We start from the raw sequence: 22,800 nt of genomic DNA on the forward strand, positions 1-22,800 counted from the left end.
TCGTTGTGTCCTTGAGCAAGACACTTCACCCTTGCTCCTGATGGGTCGCTTTGCATGGCAGCTCCCTCTATCAGTGTGTGAATGTGTGTTTGAATGGGTGAATGTGGAAATAGTGTCAAAGCGCTTTGAGTACCTTTTAGGTAGAAAAGCGCTATACAAGTATAACCCGTTTACTACAGCATGGACATTTAAGTACTTCAACATGGAAATTTAAGTAATACAACATGGACGTTTAAGTTCTACAACATGTATGTTTTAAATACCACAACATCAAGGTTTACAGGCCTACTGAAACCCACTACTACCCACCACGCAGTCTGATAGTTTATATATCAATGATGAAATATTAACATTGCAACACATGCCAGTACGGCCTTTTTAGTTTACTAAATTGCAATTTAAAATTTCCCGCGAAGTGTCGTATGATGACGCGTATGATGACGCTTGCGTTTGACGTCTCGGGTTGTAGCGGACATTATTTTCCAGCCTGATCCTAGCTAAAAGTAGTCTGCTTTAATCGCATAATTACACAGTATTCTGGAAATCTGTGTTGCTGAATCTTTTGCAATTTGTTCAATTAATAATGGAGAAGTCAAAGTAGAAAGATGGAGGTGGGAAGCTTTTAGCCTTTAGCCACACAAACACACGGTGTTTCCTTGTTTAAAATTCCCGGAGGTGAAGCTTTACTATGGATCAGGGCGGTCAAGCAAACATGGATCCCGACTACATGTCAACTGGCAGTTTTCGGTGAGAAAATTGTGGTAATAATCGGCTCTTACCGGAGATCAGCGGAGCTTCTGTCCTGCTGCAGCTTCGTGACTTTCCTCAGAGACTCTGGTGTCAACACACCCGTGGCCAGACCCCTCTGACTTTAAGGTACTATTTAACTCAGTAAAACACTAGCAACACAATAGGCAGATAAGGGATTTCCCAGAATTATCCTAGTAAATGTGTCTAAAAACATCTGAATCGCTCAAAATCACAATCTGCTTTTTGTTCTTTCTGGTCCTTCACTCTAAATTTCCTCATCCACGAATCTTTCATCCTCGGTCAAATTAATGGGGAAATTGTTGCTTTTTCGGTCCGAATAACTCTGGCTGCTGGTGGCCATGATTGTAAACAATGTGAGGATGTGAAGAGGCCTACAACCCATGACGTCATGCGCACATCATCTGCTACTTCCGGTACAGGCAAGGCTTTTTTATTAGCGACCAAAAGTTGTGAACTTTATCGTCGAAGTTCTCTACTAAATCCTTTCAGCAAAAATATGGCATTATCGCGAAATGATCAAGTATGACACATAGAATGGACCTGCTATCCCCGTAAATAAGAAAATCTCATTTCAGTAGGCCTTTAAGTACCACAAAATCAACATTTAAGTACCACAAAATCAATGTTTAAGTACCACAAAATCAATGTTTAAGTACCACAACATAATTGTTTAAGTACCACAACATGGACATATAAGTGCTACAACATGGACGTTTAATCACTAAAACATGGACGTGTAAGCAATACAATACGGAGGTTTAAGTACTAAAGAATAAAAGCAAATACCACAAATAGTACACGGAAAGGTCACTCACCTCTGATGGTTTCTTGAGCTGGTGTCGGACCCACGTGATGCTGGTGTTCATGTTCTTGGACCACCTGGACCACGATGTCACCTGACCTGGGCCAAAATTCACTTCATTAGGTACAGTTACACCACATAAACACATCAAATATGATCAATAATTAAGTTGATCGGCGCATGAAAACATTAGCGTCACTAACGATCATGATTAAATGAAGTTTTATTAGGGAGAGCAGAAACATCTTGTTAGCACAACTTATTAGCAATTAGCAAGTAGCCCACGCAGAAACTAACTGACCCCTGCTGCTAACATAACCTGTGTGTGTGTGTGTGTGTGTGTGTGTGTGTGTGTGTGTTTTGTTGGAAGACTTCCAGGAGTATGTGTGTGCATTGTTAACACACACACACACACACACACACTTATTTGTGTTTATTCACATGAGCAGGAAAGGTAGAAGATCTCTAGGAGGCTGACATGGGTACAGTATGTGTGTAACATGCACACACACACACACACTTATTTGTGTTTGTTCATATGAGCAGGAAAGGTAGAAGATCTTTAGGAGGCTGACATGGGTACAGTATGTGTGTACCATGGGTACAGTATGTGTGTAACGTGGATACAGCATGTGTGTAACATGCGTACAGTATGTGTGTAACATGCATACAGTATGTGTGTAACATGCGTACAGTATGTGTGCAACATGGGTACAGTATGTGTGTAACATGCATACAGTATATGTGTAACAAGGGTGCAGTATGTGTGTAACATGCGTACACTATGTGTATAACATTGGTACAGTATGTGTGTAACATGGGTACAGTATGTGTGCAACATGCATACAGTATGTGTGTAACATGGGTACAGTATGTATGTAACATGCATACAGCATGTGTGTAACATGGGTACAGTATGTGTGTAACATGGGTACAGTATGTGTGTAACATGCATACAGTATGTGTGTAACATGGGTACAGTATGTGTGTAACATGGGTACAGTATGTGTGTAACATGCGTACAGCATGTGTGTAACATGCGTACAGCATGTGTGTAACATGCATACAGTACGTGTGTAAAATGCGTAGAGTATGTGTGTAACATGCATACAGTATGTGTGTAATATGGGTACAGTATGTGTGTAACATGCATACAGTACGTGTGTAAAATGCGTAGAGTATGTGTGTAACATGCATACAGTATGTGTGTAATATGGGTACAGTATTTGTGTAACATGCATACAGTATGTGTGTAACATGGGTAGAGTATGTGTGTAACATGCGTACAGCATGTGTGTAACATGCGTACAGCATGTGTGTAACATGCATACAGTACGTGTGTAAAATGCGTAGAGTATGTGTGTAACATGCATACAGTATGTGTGTAATATGGGTACAGTATTTGTGTAACATGCATACAGTATGTGTATAATATGGGTAAAGTATTTGTGTAACATGCATACAGTATGTGTGTAAGATGGGTACAGTGTGTGTGTAACATGGGTACAGTATGTGTGTAACATGCATACAGTATGTGTGTAACATGGGTACAGTATGTGTGTAACATGGGTACAGTATGTGTGTAACATGGGTACAGTATGTGTGTAACATGCGTACAGTATGTGTATAATATGGGTAAAGTATTTGTGTAACATGCATACAGTATGTGTGTAACATGGGTACAGTATGTGTGTAACATGCATACAGTATGTGTATAATATGGGTAAAGTATTTGTGTAACATGCATACAGTATGTGTGTAACATGGGTACAGTATGTGTGTAACATGCATACAGTATGTGTGTAACATGGGTACAGTATGTGTGTAACATGCATACAGTATGTGTGTAACATGGGTACAGTATGTGTGTAACATGGGTACAGTATGTGTGTAACATGCGTACAGTATGTGTGTAACATGCATACAGTATGTGTGTAACATGTGTACAGTATGTGTGTAACATGCATACAGTATGTGTGTAACATGGGTACAGTATGTGTGTAACATGCATACAGTATGTGTGTAACATGGGTACAGTATGTGTGTAACATGCATACAGTATGTGTGTAACATGGGTACAGTTTGTGTGTAACATGCATACAGTATGTGTGTAACATGGGTACAGTATGTGTGCAACATGCATACAGTATGTGTGTAACATGGATACAGTATGTATGTAACATGCATACAGCATGTGTGTAACATGGGTACAGTATGTGTGTAACATGCGTACAGCATGTGTGTAACATGCATACAGTACATGTGTAAAATGCGTACAGTATGTGTGTAACATTGGTACAGTATGTGTGTAACATGCATACAGTACGTGTGTAAAATGCGTACAGTATGTGTGTAACATTGGTACAGTATTTGTGTAACATGGGTACAGTATGTGTGTAACATGGGTACAGTATGTGTGTAACATGCATACAGTATGTGTGTAACATGGGTACAGTATGTGTGTAACATGGGTACAGTATGTGTGTAACATGCGTACAGCATGTGTGTAACATGCATACAGTACATGTGTAAAATGCGTACAGTATGTGTGTAACATTGGTACAGTATGTGTGTAACATGCATACAGTACGTGTGTAAAATGCGTACAGTATGTATGTAACATTGGTACAGTATTTGTGTAACATGGGTACAGTATGTGTGTAACATGGGTACAGTATGTGTGTAACATGGGTACAGTATGTGTGTAACATGGGTACAGTATGTGTGTAACATGCATACAGTATGTGTGTAACATGGGTACAGTATGTGTGTAACATGGGTACAGTATGTGTGTAACATGCGTACAGCATGTGTGTAACATGCGTACAGCATGTGTGTAACATGCATACAGTACGTGTGTAAAATGCGTAGAGTATGTGTGTAATATGGGTACAGTATTTGTGTAACATGCATACAGTATGTGTGTAACATGGGTACAGTATGTGTGTAACATGCGTACAGTATGTGTGTAACATGCGTACAGTATGTGTGTAACATTGGTACAGTATGTGTGTAACATGCATACAGTATGTGTATAATATGGGTAAAGTATTTGTGTAACATGCATACAGTATGTGTGTAACATGGGTACAGTATGTGTGTAACATGCATACAGTATGTGTATAATATGGGTAAAGTATTTGTGTAACATGCATACAGTATGTGTGTAACATGGGTACAGTATGTGTGTAACATGGGCGCAGTATGTGTGTAACATGGGTACAGTATGTGTGTAACATGGGTACAGTATGTGTGTAACATGCATACAGTATATGTGTAACATGCATACAGTATGTGTGTAACATGTGTACAGTATGTGTGTAACATGCATACAGTATGTGTGTAACATGGGTACAGTATGTGTGTAACATGCATACAGTGTGTGTGTAACATGGGTACAGTATGTGTGTAACATGCGTACAGTATGTGTGTAACATGCGTACAGTATGTGTGTAACATTGGTACAGTATGTGTGTAACATGCATACAGTATGTGTATAATATGGGTAAAGTATTTGTGTAACATGCATACAGTATGTGTGTAACATGGGTACAGTATGTGTGTAACATGCATACAGTATGTGTATAATATGGGTAAAGTATTTGTGTAACATGCATACAGTATGTGTGTAACATGGGTACAGTATGTGTGTAACATGGGCGCAGTATGTGTGTAACATGGGTACAGTATGTGTGTAACATGGGTACAGTATGTGTGTAACATGCATACAGTATATGTGTAACATGCATACAGTATGTGTGTAACATGTGTACAGTATGTGTGTAACATGCATACAGTATGTGTGTAACATGGGTACAGTATGTGTGTAACATGCATACAGTGTGTGTGTAACATGGATGCAGTATGTGTGTAACATGCATACAGTATGTGTGTAACATGGGTACAGTATGTGTGTAACATGCATACAGTATGTGTATAATATGGGTAAAGTATTTGTGTAACATGCATACAGTATGTGTGTAACATGGGTACAGTATGTGTGTAACATGGGCGCAGTATGTGTGTAACATGGGTACAGTATGTGTGTAACATGGGTACAGTATGTGTGTAACATGCATACAGTATATGTGTAACATGCATACAGTATGTGTGTAACATGTGTACAGTATGTGTGTAACATGCATACAGTATGTGTGTAACATGGGTACAGTATGTGTGTAACATGCATACAGTGTGTGTGTAACATGGGTACAGTATGTGTGTAACATGCGTACAGTATGTGTGTAACATGCGTACAGTATGTGTGTAACATTGGTACAGTATGTGTGTAACATGCATACAGTATGTGTATAATATGGGTAAAGTATTTGTGTAACATGCATACAGTATGTGTGTAACATGGGTACAGTATGTGTGTAACATGCATACAGTATGTGTATAATATGGGTAAAGTATTTGTGTAACATGCATACAGTATGTGTGTAACATGGGTACAGTATGTGTGTAACATGGGCGCAGTATGTGTGTAACATGGGTACAGTATGTGTGTAACATGGGTACAGTATGTGTGTAACATGCATACAGTATATGTGTAACATGCATACAGTATGTGTGTAACATGTGTACAGTATGTGTGTAACATGCATACAGTATGTGTGTAACATGGGTACAGTATGTGTGTAACATGCATACAGTGTGTGTGTAACATGGATGCAGTATGTGTGTAACATGCATACAGTATGTGTGTAGCATGCATACAGTATGTATATGACATGTTATCAACATGGCCATCTTGAAAAAATAACAACTAATTGTCCATAAGCCATGGATTATATGTCTATTGATGATAAGTGTATTATATGTATTACATTTTATATAGCGCTTTTCTCTAGTGACTCAAACCGCTTAACATAGTGAAACACAATATCTAAGTTACATTTAAACCAGTGTGGGTGGCACTGGGAGGAGGTGGGTAAAGTGTCTTGCCTAAGGACACAATGGCAGTGACTATGATGGCGGAAGCGGGAATCGAACCTGAAACCCTCAAGTTGCTGAAACGGCCACTCTACCAACCGAGCTATGCCGCATCTCTCTTTTAAACACAACCCATTGTGTTGATTTTTAGAAGGAACAGTCCATATACACAATTTTAAATAGAACATCAAACATTAATATGTTTGTTTACTTGTGTGTGATATCGCACATGATACTACACACACACAAGCAAACAAGCTGCAGGACTGCTTGTATCGCACATGGCAACACACACACAAGTAAACATGCTGCAGGACTGCTTGTATCGCACAGGATATTTATTGCACACAAGTAAACATGCTGCAGGACTGATTGCATTGCACATGATATCACACGCTGTAGTAAACACACAGCAGGACTGCTTGTATCGCACCTAATATCACACACACATACAAGTAAACAGACTGCAGGACTGATTGTATGCACATGATATCACACGCTGTAGTAAACACACAGCAGGACTGCTTGTATCGCACCTAATATCACACACACATACAAGTAAACAGACTGCAGGACTGATTGTATGCACATGATATCACACGCTGTAGTAAACACGTGGCAAGACTGCTTGTATTGCACATGATATCACACACAAGTAAACACGCTGCGGAACTGCTTGTGTCACACATATGAGACACAAACATACTGGAGGACTGCTTCTATCACACACACACACACACACACACACACACACACACACACACACACACACACACACACACACACACACACACACACACACACACACACACACACACACACACACGCTGATTGTATTGCACATGATGTCCCACAATGTAGTAAACACGCGGCAGGACTGCTTGTGTCGCATATGGAATCAAACACAAGTAAAAACGCTGCAGGACTGCTTGTATTGCACTTGGTATCACACACCAGTAAACATTTTGCAGAACTGCTCGTATTGCACATGGTATCACACACCAGTAAACACGCTGCAGGACTGCTTGTATTCCACATGATATCTCACACAAGTAAACACGCTTGCGGACTGCTTGTATCGCACATATCACAGACAGGTAAATATGCTAACAGACTACCTGTATCACATATGATATCACTCACAAGTAAATACGCTGCAGAACTGCTTGTATCGCACATGATATCATAAACACGAGTAAACACACTGCAGAACTGCTTGTATCGCACGTGGTATCACACACCAGTAAACACGCTGCAGGACTGCTTGTATCGCACTTGATATCACACACAAGTAAGCATGCTTGTGGACTGCTTGTATTGCATGTGATATCACACACAAGTAAACAAGCTGTAGGACTGCTTGTATCGCACATAATATCACAGACACAAGTAAACATGCTGCAAGATTAATTGTATTGTACATGATATCGCACACAAGTAAACACTCTGAAGGACTGATTGCATTGCACATGATATCACACACTGTAGTGAACACGTGGCCAGACTGCTTGTATTGCACATGATATCACACACAAGTAAACACGCTGCAGAACTGCTTGTGTCACACATGATATTACACACAAGTAAACATACTGGAGGAATGCTTGTATCACACATAATATCAAGCAGACACACACACACACACACACACACACACACACACACACACACACGCTGCAGGACTGATTTTATTGCACATGATATCACACACTGTAGAAAACACGTGGCAGGACTACTTGTATCGCACATGATATCATACACACAAGTAAACACTCTGCAGAACTGTTTGTATCGCACATGGTATCACACACAAGTAAACATGCTGCAGGACTGCTTGTATCGCACATAATATCACAGACATGTAAACATGCTGCAGGACTGATTGTATTGCACATGATATCATACAATGTAGTAAACACACGGCAGGACTGCTTGTGTCGCACATAATATCACAGACACAAGTAAACGTGGCAGGAATGATTGTATTGTACATGGTATCACACACCAGTAAACATGCTGCAGGACTGCTTGTATCGCACATGATATCACAGACAGGTAAACATGCTTGCAGACTGCCTGTATCACATATGATATCACTCACAAGTAAACACGCTGCAGAACTGCTTGTATCGCACATGATATCATACACACAAGTAAACACATTGCAGAACTGCTTGTATCGCACGTGGTATCACACACCAGTAAACACGCTGCAAGATTGCTTGTATTGCACGATACCACACACACAAGTAAGCATGCTTGCGGACTGCTTGTATCGCATGTGATATCACACACAAGTAAGCACGCTTGAGGACTGTTGGTATCGCACATGATATCACAGACAGGTAAACACGCTTGCAGACTGCCAGTATCACATATGATGTCACTCACAAGTAAACACGCTGCAGAACTGCTTGTATCGCACATGATATCATACACACAAGTAAACACTCTGCAGAACTGCTTGTATCGCACATGGTATCACACACAAGTAAACACGCTGCAGGACTGCTTGTTTTCCACATGATATCACACACAAGTAAACATGCTTGCGGACTGCTTGAATCGCACATGATATCACACACAAGTAAACACGCTGCAGGACTGCTTGTTTTCCACATGATATCACACACAAGTAAACATGCTTGCGGACTGCTTGAATCGCACATGATATCACAGACAGGTAAACATGCTTGCAGACTGCCTGTTTCACATACGATATCACTCACAAGTAAAGATGCTGCAGAACTGCTTGTATCGCACATGATATCATACACACAAGTAAACACATTGCAGAACTGCTTGTATCGCACGTGGTATCACACACCAGTAAACACGCTGCAAGAATGGTTGTATCGCACGATACCACACACAAGTAAGCATGCTTGCGGACTGCTTGTACCGCATGTGATATCACACACAAGTAAGCACGCTTGAGGACTGTTGGTATCGCACATGATATCACAGACAGGTAAACACGCTTGCAGACTGCCTGTATCACATATGATATCACTCACAAGTAAACACGCTGCAGAACTGCTTGTATCGCACATGATATCATACACACAAGTAAACATGCTGGCAGACTGCTTATATTGCATGTGATATCACACACAAGTAAACAGGCTGTAGGACTGCTTGTATCGCACATAATATCACAGACACAAGTAAACATGCTGCAGGACTGATTGTATTGTACATGATATCACACACCAGTAAACACGCTGCAGGACTGCTTGTATCGCACATGACATCACACACAAGTAAACACGCTGCAGGACTGCCTGTATCGCAGATAATATCACACACAAGTAAACACGCACAGGACTGCTTGTATTGCACCTGATATCACACACACAACTAAACACACTGCAGAATTGCTTGTATTGCACATGGTGTCACATGCCGGTAAACAAGCTGCAGGACTGCTTGTATCGCACATAATATCACACACACAAGTAAACACGCTGCAGGGCTGTTTGTATCGGCCATGATATCACACACAGGTGAACACGTTGCAGGACTGCTTGTGCCGCACATTTTACATGCAAGATCACACAATACAACCCGTTAGCTAACATCGATATCGGATGGGAACACTACTGGATCATACACAGTATTGTGAGAACTCCTCTGGACACTGGCATCGAAGCAGGAGTTCAGAATATAAAATAACACATTCAATCAACAATCTGTACCTTCACATGGAGAACTAACACGTTAGCAATCATGGCCAAGAAAATATGTGAGTGGGAGGAAACACACACACACACACACACACACACACACACACACACAGACAGACTGCTAATGATTAACCACACTTTGCCTCAATTTGTTACTGTTCTTCCTTTCAACAATCGATTTTTAATTAAACCTCCACTGAGCTAGTTTGTGTATTTGTTATAATGTGTGTTTGTGAGTGTGTCTGTGTGTTACAGTAGGTGTGTGTGTATTAGTGTTTGAGTGTGCGTTTGTTGCAGTGTGTGTGTGTATGCATGTATATGTGTTACAGTCTGTGTGAATGTGAGTGTCACTATGTGTTGCTGTGTGTGTGTTGAAAAAGTGGTGTGTGTTACAGTGTGTGTGTGTGTGTGTGCTGCAGTGTATGTGTATGCATGTGTATGTGTTACAGTCTGTGTGAATGTGAGTATCACTGTGTGTTGTTGTGTGTGTGTTACAAAGTAGTGTGTGTTAGTGTGTGTGTTACAGTGTTTGAGAGTGTGTTACTGTGTCTGTATGTATACAGTGTAGTGTACATGTTACATAGAGTGTTAGTGTGTGTAGGTGTGTGCGTGTTACAGTGTGGTGTGTATGTCAATCAATCAATCAATCAATCAATCAATGTTTATTTATATAGCCCCAAATCACAAATGTCTCAAAGGACTGCACAAATCATTACGACTACAACATCCAACATCCACTGTGTGAGTGTGCGTTACAGTCTCTGTGTGTGATAGAACCTGTGTGTGTTACAGTGTTTGTGTACGTGTTACATTGAATTTGTGCGTGTGTCTGGGTAACACTATGTGTGTGTGTGTGTGTATGTGTTACATTATGTGTGTGTTACAGTCAGTGTGCAGGTGTGTTACAATGTGTACATATTTTCCCTTAAAAAGTGAACAGAAAGTGAAGACATCCTCATACGTGACTGTGCAATATTGTTGTGCCGCAACATGTAAAAATATCTGATCGTAAATTAAATCTCAAATAAAAGAGCCTTTTGGCTCGTTGCATCACAGCTGCACGTAGCCACATGACTGCCATACGACTGTGACATGACTGTCACATGACCATCACATGATTGCCACACGACCGTTACATGATGTCACATGTCTGTCGAATGGCCCTCATATGACATCAAAGGGCGAGCATACTATCATCACATGACGGTCACACAACTGTCACATGACTATCATATGACCGTCACATGACTGTCACATGACCATCCAATGACCGTTACATGACCGTCACACGATTGTCAAATGAGCATCACACGGCGAGCACACAACCTTCATAGAAGTGTCACATGACTGTCACACAACCGTCATTTTATGTCACATGACTGTCGAATAGCCGTCATATGACATCAAACGGCGGGCACACAATCATCACACGACGGTCACACAACTGTCACATGACCGTCACATGACCATCCAACAACCTTTACATGACCGTCACACGACTGTCACATGACCATCCAACAACCACTTCGGTCAACGTAGATTTTTGAAACAATCCATCCATTTTCTACCGCTTGTCCCGATTGGGGTCATGGGGGGTGCTGGAGCCTATCTCAGCTGCATTCGGGCGGAAGGCGGGGTACACCCTGGACAAGTCGCCACCTCATCACAGGGCCAACACAGATAGACGGACAACACTCACATTCACACACTAGAGCCAATTTTTAGTGTTGCCAATCAACCTATCCCCAGGTGCATGTCTTTAGAGGTGGGAGGAAGCCGGAGTGCCCGGAGGGAACCCACGCAGTCACGGGGAGAACATGCAAACTCCACACAGAAAGATCACGAGCCCAGGATTGAACTCAGAACTACTCAGGACCTTCGTATTGTGAGGCACTGTGCTGCCCTACATTGCAAAAATACCTCTGTAAATAATAATGCATTGAGAAGAGTAGGCAAGTAGCAACTAAGGAAATTATATTTATACTTTTTTATTCAAAACTATTTTACTGATGATTTTATCATATTTAAAACATTACATTAACTATGGCAACGATATTTGTAATAATGATCAAGATTGAGAAATATTGAGAAGGGTAGGGAGGCAAAATGATTAGTATTGTTTTTGAAACCAAAAAACATAAAAATATATATTGGTTAGTTTATTTTACTTATAGTGATTATTTTTTTTAAATGTCTAAATTTGGGACAATTTCTTATTATATTCAATAAAGACTGCATTCACACACGTACACAAGTATACATATACATATATACACACAAACATACGTATATATATATATATATATATATATATATATATATATATATATATACACACACACATACAAGTATACACACGTACACACAAACTCTCAGAAATGGCTAACACAAAGTTATGAGGTAAAAAAAATAAAATGTGATATTTGTATAGTAGGCGGTGCTTGTGACATTGAGTGAGGCGGGCTGTGAGGCACTATACCCGTATTACTTGTAATACTGCAAATTGTGTGGTATTACTGCAAAGCGTGTGGTATTACTGCAAAGTGTGTGGTACAGTATTCTTGCAAAGCGTGAGGTGTTACAGCAAAGCATGTAGTACTATCGCAAAGCGTGTAGTACTACTGCAAAGCGTGTAACACTATTGCAAAGCATGTAATTTCACTGTAAAGTATGTAGTAGTACTGCAAAGTGCTTGGTATTACTGCCAAGTGTGCAATATTACTGCAAAGCGTGTGGTATTACTGCAAAGCGTGTGCTGTTATTGCAAAGTGTGGTCTTTCTACAAAGTTTGTTGTATTACTGCAAAGCATGTAGTATTACTGCAAAGCGTGTGGTGTTACTGCAAAGTATGCATCATTACTGCAAAGTATGCATCATTACTGCAAAGCGTGTGGTATTTCTGCAAAGCATGTAGTATTACTGCAAAGCATCTAGTATTCCTGCAAAGCGTGTGGTGTTACTGCAAAGTGTGCATCATTACTGCAAAGTGTGTGGTATTACTGCAAAGCGTGTGGTATTACTACAAAGCGCGTGGTGTTATTGCAAGGTGTTTGATACTACTGCAAAGCCTGTAGTACTACTGCAAAGCATTTAGTACTATTGTCAAGTGTTTGGTATTTTGGTATTACTGCAAAGCGTGTGGCTGCAAAGCGTGTGCTGTTACTGCAAAGTGTGTGGTACTTCTACAAAGTTTGTTGTATTACTGCAAAGCGTGTGCTGTAATTGCAGTGTGTGGTACTTCTACAAAGTTTGTTGTATTACTGCAAAGCGTGTGCTGTAATTGCAAAGTGTGTGGTACTTCTACAAAGTTTGTTGTATTACTGCAAAATATGTAGTATTACTGCAAAACATGTAGTATTACTGCAAAGCTTGTGGTGTTACTGCAAAGTATGTGGTATTACTGCAAAGCGTGTAGTAATACGGCAAAGCGTGTGGTTTTATGGCAAAGTGTGTGGTTTTACGGCAAAGCGTGTGGTTTTACGGCAAAGCGTGTGGTTTTACGGCAAAGCGTGTGGTTTTACTGCAAAGCGTGTGATAGTACGACAAAGTGTGTGGTAGTACTACAAAGTGTGTGTGGTACTACTACAAAACGTGTAGTACTACTGCAAAGCATGTAGTACAATTGCAAAGCATTTAATACTACTGCAAAGCATGTAATACTACTGTAAAGTGTGTAGTATGTTTGGTATTACTGCAAAGGAAATGGTTTTACTGTAAAGCGTGTGGTATTACTGCAAAGCGTGTGGTATTACTGCAAAGCGTGTGGTATTCCTGCAAAGCGTGTGGTGTTACTGCAAAGTGTGCATCATTACTGCAAAGTGTGTGGTGTTACTGCAAAGTGTGCATCATTACTGCAAAGTGTGTGGTATTACTACAAAGCGCGTGGTGTTATTGCAAGGTGTTTGATACTACTGCAAAGCCTGTAGTACTACTGCAAAGCATTTAGTACTATTGTCAAGTGTTTGGTATTTTGGTATTACTGCAAAGCGTGTGGCTGCAAAGCGTGTGCTGTTACTGCAAAGTGTGTGGTACTTCTACAAAGTTTGTTGTATTACTGCAAAGCGTGTGCTGTAATTGCAGTGTGTGGTACTTCTACAAAGTTTGTTGTATTACTGCAAAGCGTGTGCTGTAATTGCAAAGTGTGTGGTACTTCTACAAAGTTTGTTGTATTACTGCAAAATATGTAGTATTACTGCAAAACATGTAGTATTACTGCAAAGCTTGTGGTGTTACTGCAAAGTATGTGGTATTACTGCAAAGCGTGTAGTAATACGGCAAAGCGTGTGGTTTTATGGCAAAGTGTGTGGTTTTACGGCAAAGCGTGTGGTTTTACGGCAAAGCGTGTGGTTTTACGGCAAAGCGTGTGGTTTTACTGCAAAGCGTGTGATAGTACGACAAAGTGTGTGGTAGTACTACAAAGTGTGTGTGGTACTACTACAAAACGTGTAGTACTACTGCAAAGCATGTAGTACAATTGCAAAGCATTTAATACTACTGCAAAGCATGTAATACTACTGTAAAGTGTGTAGTATGTTTGGTATTACTGCAAAGGAAATGGTTTTACTGTAAAGCGTGTGGTATTACTGCAAAGCGTGTGGTATTACTGCAAAGCGTGTGGTATTACTGCAAAGCGTGTGGTATTACTGCAAAGCGTGTGGTATTTCTACAAAGTTTGTTGTATTACTGCAAAGCATGTAGTATTACTGCAAAGCTTGTGGTGTTACTGCAAAGCGTGTGGTATTACTGAAAAGCGTGTGGTATTACTGAAAAGCGTGTGGTATTACTACAAAGTGTGTGGTATTACTGCAAAGTGTGTTGTATTACTACAAAGCGTGTGGTGTTATTGCAAGGTGTTTGGTACTACTGCAAAGCCTGTAGTACTACTGCAAAGCATTTAGTACTATTGTCAAGTGTTTGGTATTACTGCAAAGCGTGTGGTATTACTGCAAAGCGTGTGGTGTTGTGGCAAAGTGTGTGGTATTTCTACAAAGTTTGTTGTATTACTGCAAAGCATGTAGTATTACTGCACAGTGTGGGGTACAGAATTCCTGCAAAGCGTGTGGTATTACTGCAAAGCGTGTGGTATTACTGCAAAGCGTGTGGTATTACTGCGAAGCGTGTGGTATTACTACGAAGCGTGTGGTGTTATTGCAAAGTGTGTGGTACAACTGCAAAGCCTGTAGTACTACTGCAAAGCATTTAGTACTATTGTCAAGTATTTGGTAATACTGCAAAGCGTGTTGTATTACTGCAAAGCGTGTGGTGTTATTGCAAAGTGTGTGGTATTTCTACAAAGTTTGTTGTATTACTGCAAAGCATGTAGTATTACTGCAAAACAAGTAGTATTACTGCAAGCTTGAGTTTCAGTATTCCTGCAAAGTGTGTGGTATTACTGCAAAGCGTGTGGTATTACTGCAAAGTGTGAGGTACTACTACAAAATGTGTGGTATTACTGCAAAGTGTGTTGTATTACTACAAAGCGCATGGTGTTATTGCAAGGTGTTTGGTACTACTGCAAAGCCTGTAGTACTACTGCAAAGCATTTAGTACTATTGTCAAGTGTTTGGTATTACTGCAAAGCGTGTGGTGTTGTTGCAAAGTGTGTGGTATTTCTACAAAGTTTGTTGTATTACTGCAAAGCATGTAGTATTACTGCACAGTGTGGGGTACAGAATTCCTGCAAAGCGTGTGGTGTTACTGCAAAGCGTGTAGTACAACTGCGATGCGTGTGGTGTTATTGCAAAGTGTGTGGTATTACTGCAAAGCGTGTGGTATTACTGCGAAGCGTGTGGTATTACTGCAAAGCGTGTGGTATTACTGCGAAGCGTGTGGTATTACTGCGAAGCGTGTGGTGTTATTGCAAAGTTTGTGGTACAACTGCAAAGCCTGTAGTACTACTGCAAAGCATTTAGTACTACTGTCAAGTATTTGGTAATACTGCAAAGCGTGTTGTATTACTGCAAAGCGTGTGGTGTTATTGCAAAGTGTGTGGTGTTATTGCAAAGTGTGTGGTATTTCTACAAAGTTTGTTGTATTACTCCAAAGCGTGCGGTAATACGGCAAAGCGTGTGGTATTACTGCGAAGCGTGTGGTATTACTGCAAAGCGTGTGGTATTACTGCAAAGCGTGTGGTATTACTGCAAAGCGTGTGGTAGTACTACAAAGTGTGTGGTGTTATTGCAAGGTGTGTGGTATTAATACAAAGCGTGTAGTACTACTGCAAAGCATGTAGTACAATTGCAAAGCATTTAATACTACTGCAAAGCATGGAATACTACTGTAAAGTGTGTAGTATTACTGCAAAGTATTTGGTATTACTGCAAAGCGTGTGGTATTACTGCAAAGCGTGTGGTATTACTGCAAAGCGTGTGGTATTACTGCAAAGTGTGTGGTATTCCTACAAAGTGTGTGGTATTACTGCAAGATGTGTGGTACTACTACAAAGCGTGTAGTACTACTGCAAAGCATGTAGTACAATTGCAAAGCATTTAATACTACTGCAAAGCATGGAATACTACTGTAAAGTGTGTAGTATTACTGCAAAGTATTTGGTATTACTGCAAAGCGTGTGGTATTACTGCAAAGCGTGTGGTATTACTGCAAAGCGTGTGGTATTCCTACAAAGTGTGTGGTATTACTGCAAGATGTGTGGTACTACTACAAAGCGTGTAGTACTACTGCAAAGCATGTAGTACAATTGCAAAGCATGTAATACTACAGTAAAGCATGTAATACTACAGTAAAGTGTGTAGTATTACTGCAAAGCGTGTGGTATTACAGCCAAGCGTGTGCTGTTACTGCAAAGCGTGTGGTTTTTCTACAAATTGTGTTGTATTACTGCAAAGCATGAAGTATTACTGCAAAGTATGTGTTATTACTACAAAGCATAACTTACTGTCTGTGGTGTCAGAGTCGTTGCTGCTGGTGGAGTACTTCCTCCTCTTCCTCTCGCTCTCCATCTATCGCCACAGGAAGATGAAGAGGAACATGAATATTTCATAAGTCATAAATAGTCATGTATGACAACACAACATATTGCAATTGTAATAATAATAATAAAAAGAAGAATCTTGTTTGCTGAGTTGGGGTTAATGGAAGGAAGGAAAGAGGGCAAAGAGTACAAAAGTAATAGGATATAATTGAATAGATGAGTTATTGTACCACGTCCATCATGAACATGTACAGTAAGTACAGTACTTGCTGGTAAAGTCACAATTGTTTCGGCTCTAGCACCCGTCGCCGCTCAGTCTTCAGTGCGCTCAGAGGGACACGCCCACTGGCGTTCTTCTCCTGCTGCGGCTGCGCTCACTCTGCAATCAACGCACCTGACACTCATAAGGACGCCGCACACTATTTATACCAGCGCGTTCTGCGTTCCAGTGCCAGAACCTAGTTACTTGTATTTCATACAGTAAGCCCGCACGTCTCTAGCTCTCCTTCCATTTGCCTACTTGCTCTCCGTGTTTCCCCTCCTCTGTGCTCATTGTGTTTTGTCCTGTTTCGTTGTCCCGCAGCTTGTCTCTGTTCCTTGGATCCAAGCTGTGCGTCTCGTCTCCCCGTACTCCCCCTGGACTTTCTTGCTGCCTTCCCGGATCCCGACCTCTCGCCTGCCCACGGACCTTGGCGCCTCTCTCCTGCCCTCGACCTCTCGCCTCGCCACGGACTTCCGAGCCTGCCTTGCCCACTCTAGACTTCCACCTTCTTCGCAATACGCACCTTCAACACTTTCCGGTAACACTCTCCAGTTAATTACATCACATAGTCGCACGCCACACAGGTCATGCTCTTGTACTAATAAACACGCCTAAGGCTAAGCGACGCCCCTGTCTCAGTGCAGTCTCCTTCTCCACTGTATCGTAAAAATAAAAATGTCCTCTTGTTGCTTGTGTACCTTCCTGGGACTTTATTATCCTAACGTTTTTATCATTGGACCTGTAATCATCTCCATCCATCTATCCATCCATCTCCTTCCGCTTATCCGAGGTCGGGATGAGGGGGCAGCAGCCTAAGCAGGGAATCCCATACTTTCCTCTGGCCCAGCCACTTTGTCCAGCTGCTCTCGGGGGATCCCGAGGCATTCCTAGGCCAGCTGGGAGACATGGTCGCTGGGTCTTATCCGTGATTTCCTACCGGTCAGACGTGCCCTAAACACCTCCTCAGTGAGGGCATTCACACCAGATTCCCGAACCACTGCTCCTCTCTATATGGAGGAGCAGTGGTTTTACTATGAGCTCCTCCCGAATGACGGAGCCTATGACCCTATCTCTAAAGGAAGAACCCCACCAGCCGCTTGTACCCGCCAGCTTGTCCTTCCGGTCATAACCCAAAGCTCATGACCATAGGTGAGGATAGGGACATAGATTGACCGCTAAATTAAGATCTTCGCCTTCCGGCTTAGCCCCTTTTTCACCACGGTGGACCGATACAGGGTCCGCATCACTGCAGCCGCCGCACTGATCCGCCTGTCGATCTCACGATACACTCTTCCCTCACTCGTGAACAAAACCCTGAGGTACTTGAACTCCTCCACTTGGGGCAAGATCTCCTCTCAACCCTGAGAACCATTGTCTCGGACTTGGAAGTGCTGATTTTCATCCCAGTCGCTTCATACTTAGCTGCGAACCGAATCCAATCAGAGCCTTCTTTCATCTCCGCAATATGGCTAAAATTCATCCCATTTTGTCCACCCGCGACACTGAAATTAATATTCATGCGTTCATTACGTCTCGTCTCGATTACTGTGACGTATTATTTTCGGGTCTCCCTATGTCTAGCATTAAAAGATTACAGTTGGTACAAAATGCAGCTGCTGGACTTCTGACAAGAACAACAACAAAGTTTGATCATATTATGCCTATACTGGATGGATGGATGGATGCATGCATCCATCCATCCATCCATACATACATACATACCCCGTTTCCATACGAGTTGGGAAATTGTTTTGGATGTAAATATAAACGGAATACAATTATTTGCATATCATTTTCAACCCATATTCAATTGAATATGCTACAAAGACAACATATTTGATGTTGAAACTGAAAAAATTTTTTTTTGGGGGGCAAATAATCATTAACTTTAGACTTTGATGCCAGCAACACGTGACAAAGAAGTTGGGAAAGGTGGCAATAAATACTGATAAAGTTGAGGAATGCTCATCAAACACTTATTTGGAACATCCCAAAGGTGTGCAGGCTAATTGGGAACCGGTAGGTGCCATGATTGGGTATAAAAACAGCTTCCCAAAAAATGCTGAGTCCTTCACAGGAAAAGATGGGGCGAGGTACACCCCTTTGTCCACAACTGCATGAGCAAATAGTCAAACAGTTTAAGAACAATGTTTCTCAAGAAATTTAGGGATTTCAACCTCTACGATCCATAATATCATCCAAAGGTTCAGAGAATCTGGAGAAATTACTCCACATGGCCGGAAACCAACATTGAATGACCGTGACCTTTGATCCCTGTATCAAAAACAGACTTCAATCTCTAAAAGGATATCACCACATGGGCTCAGGAAGACTTCAGAAAACCACTGTCACTAAATACAGTTCGTCGCTACATCTGTAAGTGCAAGTTAAAGCTCTACTATGCAAAGCGAAAGCCATTTATCAACAACATCCAGAAACGCCGCCGGCTTCTCTGGGCCCGAGATCATCTAAGATAGACTGATGCAAAGTGGAAAAGTGTTCTGTGGTGTGATGAGTCTACATTTCAAATTGTTTTCAGAAATATTCGACATCGTGTGATCCGGACCAAAGGGGAAGCGAACCATCCAGACTATTATCGACGCAAAGTTCAAAAGCCAGCATATGTAATGGTATGGGGGTGCATTAGTGCCCAATGCATGGGTAATTTACACATCTGTGAAGGCACCATTAATGCCGAAAGGTACATGCAGGTTTTGGAACAACATATGCTGCGATCCAAAAGCAGTCTTGTTCATGGACGCCCCTGCTTGTTTCAGCAAGACAATGCCAAGCCACATTCAGCACGTGTTACAACAGCGTGGCTTCGTAAAAAAAAGAGTGCGGGTACTTTCCTGGTCCGCCTGCAGTCCAGACCTGTCTCCCATCGAAAATGTGTGGCGCATTATGAAGCGTAAAATACGACAGCGGACTGTTGAACAACTGAAGCTCTACATAAAAAAAGAATGGGAAAGAATTCCACTTTCAAAGCTTCAACAATTAGTTTCCTAAGTTCCCAAACGTTTATTGAGTGTTGTTAAAAGAAAAGGTGATGTAACACAGTGGTGAACATGCCCTTTCCCAACTACTTTGGCACGTGTTGCAGTCATGAAATTCTAAGTTACTTATTATTTGCAAAAAAAAAAAAGTTTATGAGTTTGAACATCAAATATCTTCCTTTGTAGTGCATTCAACTGAAGATGGGTTGAAAAGGATTAGCAAATCATTGTATTCAGTTTATATTTACATCTAACACAATTTCCCAACTCATATGGAAATGGGGTTTGTACATACATAGATACATACATGCTCACCTGCGCTGGCTTCCTGTACACTTAAAAAGCAACTTTAAGGTTTTACTACTAACGTATAAAACACTAAACGGTGTAGCTCAATCCAATCTTGCCGATTGTATTGTACCGTATGTCCCGGCTAGAAATCTGCATTCTAAGAACTCAGGCCTATTAGTGATTCCCAAAATCTGTAAGAAAGCAACTTGAAGATGATCTGTAAAAAACAATCTATGCAACATTTTGACTAAAGAACCACCATTACATGTTATGTAGACCACAAGGAAGTGTTTTAAAAATGCATCAATAACCGATTTTTTATCAAATCGCAGCTCCTGAATGGTAATCATAATTGAACCATGAGGTGCCCAAAAGATTCCCACTTCCAACTCTCAGATTATTAACTGTATCCGCTCGGTACACATCTGTGGTCCTTTCCAAGGTTTCTCCTTTTCCCACTGGGTTGGGTTTTTTAAGGGCTATATAAGTAAACTTGAATTGATTGATTGACCGAGTGTGAACACGTCTTACAGTACATACTTTATGTCTTACATTATATACTGTAAGACAGTACATGTCTTACAGCATGTATGATGGAAAAGTACACAGTGTACACTTTGCATCCCCAGTCATATGTAACAGCGCTCGGCCCCTCCCACTCTGATCGCTCAGCCCCTCCCACTCTGATCTTCCCGGCAACGTCATAGACCACGTGGGGGTTCTTACCCCCTTTTTTCAGCCAATCGCTGCTCAGTGCAGCACAATAACACTGTATACAATCTGCGTCACACTATGCCGCGCCCACACACATATACACACACACACACACGTGTATACTGGGTGTACACGTGTGTGTGTGTGTCTGTGTGTCATGTACTGTACACGAGGGATGGTGATGACGACACGGGATGAAGAGGAGGGATGGAAACATGTAAAACCCGACAATAAGGCACACAGACAAGAGAGGAGGGCTTTAAGGAGTGTGTGTGCATGTTATCTCACATGCATGCGCACACACACGCACACACACACACACACACACACACACACACACACACACACACACACACACACACAAACAATGACTCATCTCCGGTTTCATACCCAGCAGGAGGGTGTGTGCACGTTTGAAGAGCTTGATAGAGCACACGTGCGTATGTGTGTGTGTGTGTGTGTGAGTGTGTGCGTGTATGTGTGTGTGTGTGTGTGTGTAAAGATGGTAAAAGGGAGCAAGGTGATGGGGGTGTGCTGTCACAACTAGGAACATTTAGCAAGCCTCCAGATGATTCCTATATAAATTAATTAGGAGTCGTGCTCGCGCCATAAACTATAGTACCGTATTTTCCGGACTATAGAGTGCACCGGTATTTAAGCCGCACCGACTAAATTTTAGAACAGGGGTCACCGACGCGGTGCCCGCGGGCGCCAGGTAGCCCGTAAGGACCAGATTAGTAGCCCGCTGGCCTGTTCTAAAAATAGCTCAAATAGCAGCACTTACCAGTAAGCTGCCTCTATTTTTGAAATGTTATTTATTTACTAGCAAGCTGGTCTCGCTTTGCTGGACATTTTTAATTCTAAGAGAGACAAAACTCAAATAGAATTGGAAAATCCAAGAAAATATTTTAAAGACTTGGTCTTCACTTGTTTAAATAAATTCATTTATTTTTTTACTTTGCTTCTTATAACTTTCAAAAAGACAATTTTAGAGAAAAAATACAACCTTAAAAATTATTTTAGGATTTTTAACACATATACCTTTTTACCTTTTAAATTCCTTCCTCTTCTTTCCTGACAGTATAAATCAATGTTCAAGTATTTTTTTTTATTGTAAAGAATAATAAATACATTTTAATTTAATTCTTCATTTTAGCTTCTGTTTTTTCGACAAAGAATATTTGTGAAATATTTCTTCAAACTTAACATGATGAAAATTCAAAAAAATTATTCTGGCAAATCTAGAAAATCTGTAGAATCAAATTTAAATCTTTTTTCAAAGTGGATTTTAACCTATTTAAAACATGTCATCAAAATTATAAAATTAATCTTAATCAGGAAAAATTACTAATGATGTTCCATAAATTCTTTTTTTAAATTAAAAAAAAAAAATTCAAATTAGCTAGTTTTTC

General features: G+C 41.0%; 1 protein-coding gene across 1 annotated transcript in view; it reads right to left on the reverse strand.

The window, feature by feature from the left end:
- Window positions 1–22,800, reverse strand: part of jade2 (jade family PHD finger 2) — a 149,397-nt gene that overhangs the window by 108,765 nt on the left and 17,832 nt on the right. The window contains exons 3-4 of the mRNA XM_061890389.1: window positions 17,090–17,153; window positions 1,587–1,672 (exon numbers count right to left, since the gene is read on the reverse strand). Coding sequence (XP_061746373.1) covers window positions 1,587–1,672; window positions 17,090–17,153 — 150 coding nt within the window. The remainder of the gene's footprint in view (window positions 1–1,586; window positions 1,673–17,089; window positions 17,154–22,800) is intronic.

The sequence above is a fragment of the Nerophis ophidion genome, linkage group LG28, assembly GCF_033978795.1.
Source record: "Nerophis ophidion isolate RoL-2023_Sa linkage group LG28, RoL_Noph_v1.0, whole genome shotgun sequence".
In the NCBI taxonomy this organism is placed as follows: domain Eukaryota; kingdom Metazoa; phylum Chordata; class Actinopteri; order Syngnathiformes; family Syngnathidae; genus Nerophis; species Nerophis ophidion.